This window comes from Sorex fumeus, unplaced genomic scaffold (assembly GCF_029834395.1).
Source record: "Sorex fumeus unplaced genomic scaffold, SorFum_2.1 ptg000122l, whole genome shotgun sequence".
NCBI classification, from domain to species: domain Eukaryota; kingdom Metazoa; phylum Chordata; class Mammalia; order Eulipotyphla; family Soricidae; genus Sorex; species Sorex fumeus.
Genome location: NW_026606179.1, coordinates 30,243,672 through 30,258,313, shown reverse-complemented (window position 1 = coordinate 30,258,313; position 14,642 = coordinate 30,243,672). Strand labels below are relative to the sequence as shown.

The 14,642-nt window shown below is 43.7% G+C and overlaps 1 protein-coding gene across 1 annotated transcript in view; it reads left to right on the top strand.

Annotated features, from left to right (window-relative positions):
- ABCC11 (ATP binding cassette subfamily C member 11) overlaps positions 1–14,642 on the top strand; it is a 67,118-nt gene that overhangs the window by 19,522 nt on the left and 32,954 nt on the right. Inside the window, exons 10-13 of the mRNA XM_056136105.1 lie at positions 3,257–3,517; positions 8,949–9,020; positions 11,719–11,843; positions 13,743–13,815. Of these exons, the coding sequence (XP_055992080.1) occupies positions 3,257–3,517; positions 8,949–9,020; positions 11,719–11,843; positions 13,743–13,815 (531 nt within the window). The remainder of the gene's footprint in view (positions 1–3,256; positions 3,518–8,948; positions 9,021–11,718; positions 11,844–13,742; positions 13,816–14,642) is intronic.

Genomic DNA, 14,642 nt, shown 5'->3' with positions numbered 1-14,642 from the left:
GGTCTAGTATGGCCTCTCTCTGGAGGTGACTTCTGAGCTGAGTGGTGACCACTAGGCAAAGTCCCACTGCGAAGTGACCCCCAAAGTCCTCCAGATTCTCAGCTGCCTTCAGGGCTCTGCACCTTCCTCTTCCCTCCTGCTCCTTTGTGTTCTCTGCAGTTCCTTGGGGGGCCCACTTTCACCTGTGCGGTGGGCACAGATGAGAAAGAGACACTCTGGGTGCAGAATGGTGGGCAGGGATGATCAGGGAGGCAATGTCTGGAGAGGCAGTTTAGGGATCAGAGAGCATGTCTTGGAGGGTGGAATGGGAGAGGGTGGGTGAGCTTGTGGTGGGAAGAGCAGGACAGAGATCAGATCCACCAACTGATGGCAAACGACAATGATGGAGCAGGGAAGGGCTTGTCCATAACCCTGGGGCTGGCGTGGATCCAAGTTCCCTCACTCATCAGGGCAGTTCCCACTCTCCCCACTTCAAGCACCCTTGTCTCCTCTCTGGTATCGAAGCGTTTGACCGAGATGTCCAAACAGGAAGGGGAGGGATGATTCCCCATGCCAGGTGGTCTTCTCTATCCACTGTGTCCCTGTGCCCCCTGCAGCTGCTACTCAGTGTTCAGTCCCTGAGCCCCGGGGCTCTTGAACACTGGGAAGCCAGCTTCTGGGCAGAGTGGAAAGCTGTGTGCACTCAAGGAGGGGATCTCACTTCACAGGTAGGCACAGGTGAGAGCTGAGCAACCATGGGGCCGAATGGAGTGTCCTGTGGACTAGGGGACACTTTGTTCATGCCACTTATGGAAAAAAGCAAGCAGGAAGCACTGAAAGGCACAAACAAATTTGAAGATTGAAAATGTACTGAGAGCAAGCAGGATCCCTGTGAAGCAGTATTTTAGCACATGTGAGTGCTAATTAGCACACATAAGTGCTTATTTCCAGGCTACTCATTTACTAACCTGGAGTGCTTCTCAAATTCAACTTAATAAAATTTCAACATAGGCAACATCGTTTTTAAAAGTATGATTTAAAAACCATTAAGTTTTGGGACAGTGATTACTGTAGGGGAGAGTTGAAAGCTTTATGCCCTTTATGGGTCTCATCCACCACAAGTAGGGATATGACCTGGGCAGGGAGCCCACAACAGAGGGATGAGATTATTACTTGGCCAGTAAATCAGTGGTGCGGTCACAGACATGCATTATGTGATTTTAAAAACACAGAAAACCAACAGAACTCCCACAACATATGACCATGTCCAGATAACTAAACAGAATAAAGGAGGTCATGGAATTCCCAATGATTCAAATATTGTTATTAATTCATTTAAACATAAAAGAACTGGACCAGCTCTTTTCTCTAATAGCTTTCTGGGAAGAGAAATATAGACCCATAGGCTGAAGCACATGCTTTGCTTGCAAAAGACTCAATTTTGATCCAGGCCACCAATGGTGGGTGAAAAAATTAAAACAATAGTTTCCTGTCTTGTTTTTGCATCATGTTGCAGATAAATGTAAAAAGTTCAGATAATCTAAAAACATAAAAAAGTAAAACCAATTCAACACCATCTGGTGATAATACTCTGGTCCAAAATGCTAATAATTATTTTTCCAGAATCTGAATCTCTTCGAAAGGGCTGGAGAGATAATACAATGGGTAAGGCATTTGCCTTACATGCAGCTGATCTGGGTTCCATCCCTGGCAGGATATATGGTCCCCTGGGCCCCACCAGAAGTGATTTCTGAGTGCAGAGCCAGGAGTAAGCCCTGAACACTCTAGGATCCCTAAACCAAAAGAAAACAATAACATCAGCAACAAAAACTCACCCTAAGCTTATTTTCAGGTTGAGATTTGAACATAATTGAACTTCGTGAGATTTTACATCCCAGCCACCTTCATAGTTATTAATTTAGAGGTCTGGGGTCTCCATATGGTGGTACCCTATGCTGGAAAGTAAGCACAGAGCACAAGCTTTATCACACGATCTAATGCTCTACCAACCGCACCACACCCCCAGCCCAGGCGGCATGTAGTTCAGTGTTTGCATTTACAAATAGGGGTGGAGGTGTAGGGATGAGGGGCCTGGTCACGGATACATTTAGACTGTGTGATCCAATGGCGTGGCCCATTGGTGTGAGTTCATTTTATTCTTAATGGCAATAAATAAAATTCAGTTAGAAAAATTGTACATCAGTATGATGATTAACAGCTGTCACCAGTTAAAATGAAGCTAAGTCAGTTAGGTCAGAATGTAAAAGAAAAGAAAATGGAGAAAAACTGCGAGAGCAACTGTTGTGCATTTGTGAAAAGAGGGCCTCAGCACAACTTGACTTTGGATTTTTTTTTTTTATGGTCATGCTGAGTCCGGTGGCATAATTAGGGGGGCTCTCATTTTATGATTTTATGCTCCCTTCCGGGAGAAGCAGCCATGAGTACTGGAGGGTGAACAATAAGGAAATTATCTGGCACTGGCAGGGATGGCTTATATGTGTGACCCCTGGGTTGCTAGAGACTGGGGGAAGCAGGCAGAGGATCTCTGCTCCCAGTCCTGTTGAGCCCAGAGCCCAAGGTCACAAAGTTCCACTGTTTTCACTTGGGGCACCCCAGAGGGGGGCGGGTAAGAGCCCTCCCCACCCCAAGGGATCCAGCCCTAGCAGCTAACCTCCACTACCCAACTGCTGCCATGCTCCAGGCTACTTTTCACATGCTCGGGCCAAGGCTCACATATGAGTGAACATATTTCTGGACACATTATAAGACATTCCCTACCCATTTCCCACAATTACCACACCATATTTGATGGGGTAAAAACAATAGGCAACAAATCATAGAGGGAAATATCTATCTATCTATCTATCTATCTATCTATCTACCTATCTATCTATATCTAATATATATATATATATATATCAGAATGCCCAGCAAGCTAACCGAGAGTATCCTGCCTGCATGGCAGAGCCTGGCAAGCTACCCATGGCATATTCAATATGCCCAAAACAGTAACAATAACAGGTCTCATTCCCCTGGCCCTGAAAGAGCCTCCAATATGGCAGCATTGGGAAAGACAAGTAAGGAGAGGCTTCTAAAATCTCAGGGCTGGGACTAATGGAGATGTTTATTGGCACCTGTTTGAGTAAATCGATGAACAATGGAATGACAGTGATACAGTGATGGTCATGCTGATCATCAGGTCAGTGAAAGAGGATTACATTCCCTCTGGACCTAAGAATTGAGTTTCTCTTCCCTCCCTTTCTTTTCATCTGGGCAGAAATTTTTTCTCCAGGAAACCCCTGTTTCGTACATCCAGACACTAACAGACCCCCACCAGGCACTGCTTCTGAAGGAGGCCACCTTGTCATGGAGAAAATTCTGTCCTGGGGCTGTTAATGAGGCATTTGAGCCAGAGAGGAATGGACATCTCCCCGAAGGAATGAACGGGCCACCCCATTCTCTGGGGGCCACCAGACCAGAGGACAGAGAAGACAACAAGGGCCCAGAGCTGTGCAAGTTAAACTTGCTGGTGCCAAAGGTAACTTCATGCAGGTCACACAGGCAGTAGAGCCCCCAAAGCTCTCTTTCAAATAACAATTTTTTCGTGAAAGATAAATGTAGAATGTCTTCCATACTTCACTGATTGTTTTATATTTGTTATTAATCAATTATAAAATTGTTTTAAAATCAGTACGTGATACAGTATGCTTGTGTGCTAGTCCGTTGGGTGAGGGGAAGGAGAGTAACCCATGGATTAGCACACAAAGAGGAAGGAAGACAGAAAAACTGACATTTATTAAACTTTCAGTGTTTATCACAGTGGTACGGTGTTTGCCTTGCACGCAGACAACATGGCTGACCCGAGTTCGATTCCTCCGCCCCTCTTGGAGAGCCCGGCAAGCTACTGAGAGTATCTCGCCCGCACGGCAGAGCCTGGCAAGCTCCCCGTGATGTATTCGATATGCCAAACACCGTAACAACAAGTCTCAAAATGGAGATGCTACTGGGCCTGCTCGAGCAAATCGATGAATAATGGGAGGACTGTGACCATGATCAGTGTTTATCAAGGTTTATCTCTATTCCTCTGATCTCTAGTAGTATCTAGTAATAGATTATAGATGTTAATGTTGAATAACACTATAGATAGAGACATGATCTTTACATTGAATGGTAGCTATACTTAAAATAGCTAAAATATCTAATGGTAGTGGGTATTAGATATTAAATCCATGACCTTGTCGCTTTACACTCACCTTAAGTACCACAGGTTAAACTTCCATCTCTGCTGTTTTCTCTCATTTTGAAATCTCTGAGCTGTATCCTTGTGTCACCTTTTTTTTTTTACAGTTGTAAATTAACAATTTTTTGTGCTTTGGTTTCAATTATACAATGATCAGATACCCATCCCTCCACCAGTGCCCATTTTCCACCACCATGGATAATATCCCTCCCACCCCCATCCCCCCATCCCCCCTGTCTCTGTGGCAGGGCAACCCCCTGTGTTCTCTCTCTCCTTTTGGGTGTTGTGGTCTGTAAAAGAGGCATTGAGTGGCAAACATGTTCAGTCCATAGTCTACTTTCGACATGCATCTCCCCTCCTGGGAGGATCCTCCAAACATCCTTTATTTGGTGCTCCCTTCTCTATCTGAACTGCCCTTTCCTCTAGGATACCCGGCTGGCCTCTAAGTTATGGAGTAATCCTCCTGGTGCTGATCTCAGCTATTCTTGGGTATTAATCTCATACTTTGTTACTTTATATCCCCCAGATGAATGCAATCTTTCTATGTCTATCCCTCTCTTTCTGACTCATTTCGCTTAGCATGATACTTTCCATATTGTACCACTTGTATGTAAATTTCATGACTTCATCTTTTCTACATAGTACTCCATTGTGTAGATGTACCGAAGTTTCTTTAACCAGTCATCTGTTCTTGGGCATTCAGGTTTCTTCCATTTTCTGGCTATTGTAAAGAGTGCTGCAGTGAACAAACAAGTGCAGATGTCACTTCGACTATACATTTTTGCCTCTCTGGGATATATTCCCAGGAGTGGTATTGCTGGGTCAAATGGGAGCTCAATTTCTAATTTTTTGAGAATCGTCCATACTGTTTTCCAGAAGGGCTGAACCAGTGGACATTCCCACCAACAGTGAAGGAGTGTCCCTTTCTCGCCACATCCACGCCAGCATCGGTTGCATTTGTTCTTTTGAATGTGGGCCAGTCTCTGAGGTGTGAGATGGTATCTCATTGTGGTTTTGATCTGCATCTCCCTGATGATTAATGATGTAGAGCATTATCTCATGTGCTTTTTTGCCATTCGGATTTCTTCTTTGAGAAAGTTTGTGTTCATTTCATTGCCCCATTTTTGGATGGGGTTGGATGTTTTCTTCTTGTGGAGTTCAACCAGTATTTTGTATATCCTGGATATCAACCCCTTGTCAGATGTGTATTCGGTGAATATCCTTTCCCATTCTGTAGACTGTCTTTGTATTTTGGTCACTGTTTCTTTGGAGGTGCAGAAGCTTCTTAGTTTAAGATAGTCCCATTTATCTATCTCTGTTTTCACTTGCTCGGCCAGTGGTGTGGCATCTTTGAAGATACCATTAGCTTCAATGTCATGGAGGGTTTTGCCAACTTTATCTTCAATGTACCTTATGGTTTCTGGTCTGATGTTGAGGTCTTTAATCCATTTTGATCTTACTTTTGTACATGGTGTTAGGCAGAGTTCTGAGCCTATTTTTTTGCATGTAGCCGTCCAGTGATGCCAACACAATTTATTAAAGAGGCTTTCCTTACTCCACTTCACATTACTTGCACCTTTATCAAAGATTAGATGAGCATATGATTGAGGGGAGATGTCAGTGTATTCAACCCTGTTCCATTGGTCTGCAGTTCTGCCTTTGTTCCAGTACCATGCTGTTTTAATTATTACTGCTTTGTAGTACAGTTTGAAGTTCGGGAGGTTGATTCCTCCCATTTTCTTTTTCCCAAGAATTGCTTTAGCTATTCGTGGGGGCTTATTGTTCCATATAAATTTCAGGAGTGTTTGCTCCATTTCTTTGAAGAATGTCATGGGTATCCTTATAGGGATTGCATTGAATTTATACAATGCTTTCGGTAGTATTGCCATTTTGACAATGTTAAGTCTCCCGACCCATGAGCAGGGGATATCTTTCCATTTCCTCATGTCCTCTTTTATTTCCTGAAGTAGCGTTTTGTAGTTTTCTTTGTACAGGTCCTTTACTTCCTTAGTTAAGCTGATTCCTAGGTACTTGATTTTCTGGGGCACAATTGTGAATGGGATTGTTTTTTTCATGTTGCTTTCTTCTCTCTCACTGTTTGCGTATAGGAAAGCCATGGACTTTTGGGTATTGATTTTATAACCTGCAACTTTACTATAGGAGTCTATTGTTTCTAGGAGTTTTTTGGTGGAAGTTATTGGGTTCTCTAAGTAGAGTATCATATCATCTGCGAATAGTGAGAGCTTGATTTCTTCCTTTCCTACCTGAATGCCCTTAATATCTTTTTCCTGCCTAATCGCTATTGCAAGTACTTCCAGTACTATATAGAACAGCAGTGGAGAGAGTGGGCATCCCTGTCTCGTCCCTGATCTTAGAGGGAAGGCTCTCAGTTTTTCCCCATTGAGGATGATGCTTGCTGTAGGCTTGTGGTAGATGGCTTTAATTATGTTGAGGAAGGTCCCCTCTATACCCATTTTGGCTAGGGTTTTCATCATAAAGGGGTGCTGGATCTTATCAAATGCTTTCTTTGCATCTATTGATATGATCATATGCTTTTTATCTTTTCTTTTGTTGATATGGTGGATTATGTTGATTGATTTCCGAATGTTAAACCATCCTTGCATCCCTGGGATGAATCCTACTTGGTCATGGTGTATGATCTTTTTGATGAGTAGTTGGATTCTATTTGCTAGTAGTTTGTTGAGGATCTTTGCATCTGTGTTCATCAGGGATATCGGCCTGTAATTCTCTTTCTTTGTGGTATCTCTGTCTGCTTTTGGTATCAGTGTGATATTTGCTTCATAGAAACTGTTCGGAAGTGTTTTTGATATTTCAATTTCTTGGAAAAGCTTAAAGAGCATTGGGAGTAAGTCCTCTTTAAAGATTTGGAAGAATTCACTAGTGAATCCATCCGGGCCAGGACTTTTGTGCTTGGGGAGACTTTTCATTACCATTTCAATTTCCTTGATGGTGGTAGGTCTGTTCAGGTATTCCAGGTCTTCTTGGTTCAGCCTTGGGAGTCTGTAGGAGTCTAGGAATTTATCCATTTCCTCGAGGTTTTGATGTTCCGTGGCATAAAGCTTCTCAATGTACTCCCTGAGGGTCCTCTGAATTTCTGTGGTTTCTGTTGTAATGACCCCCTTTTCATTTCTGATTCGGTTTATTAGGGTTTTCTCTCTCCCTTTCTTTGTGAGTTTTGCTAGAGGCTTATCGATCTTGTTAATTTTCTCAAAGAACCAGCTTTTGGTTTCATTGATCTTTTGGATTGTTTTTTGGGTTTCCATCTCGTTAATCTCTGCTCTGAGTTTTATTATTTCCTTTCTCCTGTTCGGGTTGTGCTCCTTTTTTTGGTCCTTCTCCAAGCTCTTAAGCTGTGAGGTTAGGTTACTTATGTGTGCTCGCTCCTCCTTCCTGAGGAATGCTTGTAGAGCTATAAACTTTCCTCTTAACACAGCCTTTGCTGTGTCCCATAAGTTTTGGTAACTCGTGTTCTCATTTTCATTCGTTTCTAGGAATCTTTTGATTTCCTCTTTGATTTCCTGTCTAATCCACTCGTTGTTCAATAGTGCACTGTTTAATTTCCAGGTGTTTGATTTAGTTTTCTGTTTTTGTGTGTGATTTACTTCTAATTTCAGCGCATTATGGTCTGAGAAGATTGTTGATTCAATCTCTACCTTCTTAATTTTATCGAGGCATGTTTTGTGGCTCAGCATGCGGTCTATCTTGGAGAATGTTCCATGTACGCTTGAGAAGAATGTGTATTCAGCTTTTTGTGGATGAAGTGTCCTGTATATATCTACTAAGTCCCTTTCTTCCATTGTTTCCCTCAAATGAAGTATGTCATTGCTAAGCTTGAGTCTGGTTGATCTATCAAGAGGGTGTCACCTTTTCTTAACTGCTCCTGAACATTTGTTAAAAACAAAACAAGGACAAAACTCTTTTGAGTGTCTGGAACTCTTTCTGATACATTCTCCAAAGTCTTCCCACCTATCCCTGCTCCCCACCCTCATCTCAAGAGATGGAAATGCAGTCCTTCCAGCTGTCAAGGACCTGCAGGTCAAACCTGTTTTCTCTCCTCCTTACTTTCTTTTCACCTACTTGCAGTATAACATTGGCATTTGTCCCAGAGATGCCTACTGCCCAGGCCAGCACCACTAAATCTTCCCAGGTCCTCTAACAGTCCCTTTTGCCTCTGCTTTTATTTTTGCCCTCAACTGATCCTCAAGAGGATGGAGGGGCCACCCCCAAATACCAAATGATTCAATTCATCCTCTGACTTTACCCCTGTCTGAGATGGGTCACTGCTCTTGGAATAGTCGAGGATGTTTTTCTGCGCACCCTCCCCCTCCTTTGACCCCTCACTTGTTTTCTGTTCTCTGCACACCACCCACACTATTCTTCTGAGACTTCTTTGGCAGCCAACCCCAAACCTTTGCACCTGCTTCTCCCTGAGTTGTCCTAGATCTCCTGTATTGGGCTCCTTCCCTCTCAGACAGGACTGTGAAGTCTGTGAATCCCTCTCCACCTTGTCATATAGCTTCCTCCTTTGCGATTGCCCCACCTCACTGATAGAGACAGAACTCAAAGCTCCTTTCGAGCCCTGATGGATTTTTTGGGTGCCTGTACGTATCTTTTCTGTGTGTCTTTTGTTGTCCAAACAATGAGCTTGTTCTGGGAAAGTGGGAGGCTCTGCTGTCCTAATGCCTGTTAGCTGTGCTTGACTTTGCAGGGAACCGTATTAGGAGTTTGTGGCAACACAGGGAGTGGCAAGAGCAGTCTGCTGTCAGCCATCCTGGGGGAGGTAAGTGACTTGAGTCTCCATAAATTCACCCACTGTCAGTGCAGAAGCTCCCAAGACTGAGTTCCCCGAAGCCACACCATCATTTTCTTAAAGAAACAATACAGAATTTATAAATTGAAAACACCAAATATGTGGTGTAGGGGAGGTGTCTCTCCCTTGTGGAGTCTCTGACAATCCACCCTCACCCCTTTTCAGTGCTTGCCTACTCTGCTTTGCTACTAATAGTTATCAGGGGAAGGTCTCAATTCTTTTTTGAAGGTTTCAGTTCTTTTCTGAAATAAAGAACTTTTCTTGGTTCGTTTCTTTGTTTTTGGTTTACGGGCCATGCTCAGCTGTGCCCAGGTTTTATTCCTGTTTCTGTGCTTAGGAATCACTCCCAGGAAGGTTTGAAACCATATGTGGCACTAGGGAGCAATCCAAGGTTGGACAGGTGCAAGGCAAGCATTCTACCCTCTGTACTATCTTTCTGGCACCTTTCGTATTAGTATGAAAATAAAGATCACCTGAACAGATAGCAGTACTCCTACATTATTTAAAAAAAGAAAGAAAGAAAGAAAATAAAGGTAACTTCTCAAAGCCAGCTAGAGGAGGCCACATACCTTTAAGAGACAATGTTAGCTAAAGACAGTAGAAACAAGGGCAAGGAGGATTAGTCTACAGTTGGAAGCCTGCCTGGGGGAGAAGGCAGTTGGAATAGAGAAAGGACCATAATGACAAAGATAGTTGAGAATGATGACTCTGGAAAAGAACTGTGCGCTAAAAGTAGGTAAAGGAACAAACATGATAGCTTCTCAGTATTTGTATTGCAAACCATACTGCTCAGAAGGAGGGAGAAAGTGGAGAGAGAGAGAGAGAGAGAGAGAGAGAGAGAGAGAGAGAGGTGGGGGGGTACTCAAGAGAGAATGTGGGCTTCTCCAAGGGTTGAGGGAGCCTTGAATGGGCTTTTGGACTAGCTTTTATATGGATATCTGCTCAGGTTGTCTTGTCTTGGTCTGGAATGTTCTAGAGTATTCTTTGGGCTGAACCACAAAGGTTAATCAGATTAAGGGAGGGAGGGGTTGAGGGTTCTCAAGGATTTTCCTTATGTCCCTTTTTCATGGGGAGGGGTCCAGTCTCCTCAGGGTCTGCTGCTGAAGGTCTTATCAGGTCTTGTTTTCTGTATCCTTGTTTTCTGAATGACCTAGAAATTTCATTGCCAGAGGGCCTTCAACTGTCTATCTGCCTGCCGACATCAAATTTATGTGAAAATTATTATAATTGATCGCAGGGCTGTGAAGTCCTTGTCTAAGAATTTGTTAAGCTGTTTGTTGCTTTAGGTGGAGTTCCGTGGCTGCATATGCAGTCGCACGGTCCAGAGACTTCAGGATCTAAGGTCTGGGCGAATGAGTTGACATGGTGGTAGCAGTGGTATGTGAGCATGGCTGTTGGGTCTTCAGGAAGTATGGGGGGCTTGGAGGGAGGATAGTCATCCTGACTCCAAAATACACTAGAATTCTCATCCTGGACACTGGGTACCTGAAATTATTTTTATATTGGCATCTCTGCAAAGAGTATTGGTGAAGAAGTAGAGTTGCACCCTTGGTGTGGCTGCTGTGGTGCGGTGTGGGTGCAGCTACTCTAGTTTTGGCTGGGCAGGTATTTGGACTGTTTGCCTCTCAAGGGTGCCCTGGAGTTTTCAGCTGCAGGGACCAGTGAGTCCATGAATTTTGGCTGCTTGGTGTGCATCTGCTGGTCTGCTGGGAGAGTTAGTCAGGAATCATTTTTTTCCTTCTACTCTGAAAACAATCACACAATCCCTAAGACCAGATGGGCAGAAGAGTCAAGAGTTGTGACCTGCCCAAGGTCACATAATAGATCGGAAGGGATAGGAACTAGCCCCGCCCTCCCCCACAGCCACATTATAGTGAAGTTTCCCAGCAGCTTCTATCCACTATTGTATGCAGTGAGGGGTACCGATTTTCCTCTAGGAGCGAATCCCTTTCCTTCCAATAAGGAAAAACAAAAAGATGTCAGTATAAGTTGCATTCTCATGAATTAAAGCCTAGTTCCAAGTCAGACAAAGGAAACAAGGGACAAGAAAGGAAAGGCATGATGAAGTCCTAACTGGGGGTACTGTGGGGATTAGGATCTCTTTTTAAAAAGACATACAAAGACAGAAAGAATGGTATAATAAAGACCCATATACTCACCACATTTATTCTATCACTGGTAACATCCATATTTTTGGCCACATCTACATAGACACACATTTTGTAGAACTATTTTAAATGATAAAGACAGCAGAACTCTTCCAACAAAGTTGACATGAAGTCCAAAAAATTAGGGAATTTCCCAAATAACATTGTTGCACTCAACCTTAGAAGTGATTTTGTGATACACAGAGGTGAATGAAGATGGCCTGGAACTTTTTCCATCACACTGTGAAGAGCATAAAAACACTGCTTGCTCAGGGTCAGGACTGGATGAATAAGAGGGGGAATCAAATGTTTGTCTTCAAAGCAGACCTTGGCTCCAATAGCAGCAAGAATCTGACTGCTGCTTCACGTTCTCAGAGATGTCCCTTCTGGGTCAGGAGGGCCTCAGCTAGTCAGAAATCCCCTTTACAAAAGAGAACCCCCAGGGTCCAGGTGAGCAGAGAGGCAGGGTCTGACCCCTGATGTTCTTCCCCTATCCTGAGACTGGACTCGCTCTTTTCCAGATGCACTTGATAGAAGGTTCGATGGGGGTGCACGGAAGCCTGGCTTATGCCCCCCAGCAGGCCTGGATCATTGAGGGTAGCATTAGGGAAAATATCCTCCTTGGAGGCCAATACAACAATGCTAGGTAAGTTTCTGGGAGGGGCATAGGGGCGGGGGAGTGCGTTTGGGGAGATGGACATCTGGCTGCTACCAGTGACCTGACACTTGTTGTGTTCACACTTTGTCAGAATCCTACCTTGAGGTGAAAGAAAGATGGTACATACACATTTTCTAGATCAGTCATTGAGGCCTCAGACATTAAGAAATAATTTTATCAAAGTGACATAGCTGGTAGGTATGACAGTGCCAGGACTGGAACCCATTTTCTTTCAGGAAACTTCAGATACAACTATTATGCAATGACTTAAAATTACCCATCACCATCTTTCTAAAAATGTTTTTTTTTAAAAAAATTTCAGCTGTGTGACATAATTCCTGATTTCTGAATGAAAAGATCCCACAAAAAGGAGCGCTGAAATAATTCAATATAAATGAAATGAGTTTGGATTCATGACCTGTGACAACCTTCCTCCCCACCCCTACCTTACCCCTCTCCCTTCTTGCCCTGTGCCTTCCTCCATCTCAGGGCCCCAGAGTCCAGGTGCTGACGTACACTTGGAAATTGAAGTGAAGTCTATTAGATGGAGGATCTAGGAAAACTTCCCTGAATGTTCCATCTATCCTCTTGGCCAGATGCTCTTCGGCCTCCTTTGTTTGCTTGATTTTGCAATCATGCCCTGAGGGCCCGTGATATGGCAGTGCATAAACTGACCATCTCCAGCTGATTGTCAAGTGAACTCCTCTGTATCAGGTCCAGTACTAACTCATGAGATCCCTGATTTCCTCTTCCCGCACCCACACCTCTTCCCAAATTACTCAACTTTGTTTATTTATTACTCAACTTTGTTGAACTGTGCATTGCGGCGATGCCTGAGGCCTCCGCTGATCCCTTCCTTGTCTCATGGGGAAAGTCTCTCTCCTAAATTTACTTTGTGCTCTTGTGTTTCACTCTTCTCCACTCTGCGCAGATCTTGTCTGAATTGTTCCCACGTCCCCTGCCTCTGCCCCTGTCTCCAGTCTTCTGCCCTGTGCTTCCCTGTGCACTGACTCAAGGGGCAGTTGTCCCTCAACCAGGCTCCCATTTTGTCATTGCTCTGCTTTCAGATAGAAAGCAGTTCTGAAATAACAGTTAAAAAATGAAAATGAACCATCTCCATAGTGCAGCAAATCTTTATGCACAAATAGTTTCACTTATAACACAGAACCTAAGTATAAGTGTGTTCTCGCTACATTGTTTTAACAGTAGTGAAAGAATGCAGCAACCCAAATGTCCAGCAGTAGGGTGCTGATTAAATACCTTTTGGTGTAACCATATATAATATACTTTTTGTGGTGCCATGAAAACAATATAAATCCTTAAAAATATACATATTACACACAGAGTGTCAACTGTCATGGTGTTTACTTCTAAGGAAAGGAATGGATAGTTAAAGATGTCTGGAAAACTTATTTTTCATAGTGTTTTTTTATTCTGCGCAACTATTTATGAAATATACCCATGAGACTAAGTGATGTGAGGGAGGAAGGAAATGGGAAAAGGCTCCAGTTTTCCTAGCACCATTTGCTGAAGAGGCTATAGCACTGTAGCACTGTCTTCCCGTTGTTCATCGATTTGCTTGAGCGGGCCCAGTAACATCTCCATTCTGAGACTTGTTGTTATTGTGTTTGGCATATCGAATACGTCATGGGTAGCTTGCCAGGCTTTGCCGTCTGGGAGAGATACTCTCAGTAACTTGCCTGGCTCTCGGAGAGGGGCAGAGGAATCCGACTCCAGTCAGCCCGGGTCAGCCGCATGCAAGGCAAACGCCCTACCTGCTGTGCTATCGCTCTTTAAGGAACAGAATGCAAGGCCTTTCTTTCCCTTCCACAAGTGGGAAGGCTGTGAAACCTTCTGTTCAGTCACCTTCAGTTCCCGTCTTTGCAGGTACCTGCAGGTGCTCCATTGCTGTTCCCTGATCCGGGACTTAGAAATTCTGCCCTTTGGAGACAAGACGGAGGTAGGTAGGAGGCAAGCCCCTCCCAAGGACCTCCACCCCTCTAGCTCTGTTGGGATCTTTGTATTGGTGCCTTTGGTAGCAAAGAAATGCCAACATGTCAAACATAATTCAGTTACCTAAATTACTATGGCTTTCATATTTTGACTAAGATCTCTAATGTAGTCTAAGATTTGCTTTGTATTTCTAGGCTGTGTGATTTATGAAAACTATGAACTTCCTTGTGGTTGAATTTTTTTGTTTGCTTATTTTGGGGTCTTGCCTGATAGTCTTTAGGGCTTACTTTTGTCTTTGTGCTGAGGAATAACTTCTAGTGGGCTCAGGGGCCAGAGGGGGATGCCTGGGATCTAAACCATGTTGCCCGCATGCAAGGCAAGCACCCTACCCACTGTACCTGTATTATAGCTCCAGCATCCTGAATTTTCTCATTGTTAGAGAAAGGAATAGAGTTCACTTCTGAGAGGTAGTTCGATGTGAAAATTAAGTAAGAAAATTTACCTAAATCTTAGAACATAATAGCTGGCACTAAATATGTTCTAAATAGGGCTGGAGCGATAGCACAGCGGGTAGGGCGTTCGTCTTACACTCAGCCAACATGGCCGACCCGAGTTCGATTCCTCCGCCCCTCTCGGAGAGCCCGGCAAGCTACCGAGAGTATTCGATATGCCAGACACAGTAACAACAAAGTCTCCAATGGAGACATTACTGGGCTCGCTCGAGCAAATCGATGATCAACGGGAGGGCCTTTACTTTACTTTTACTTTTAAATATGTTCAAGGTAACAAAGAAACACATGCTATCAAAAACTTAATACAGAAAGCATTCGCATA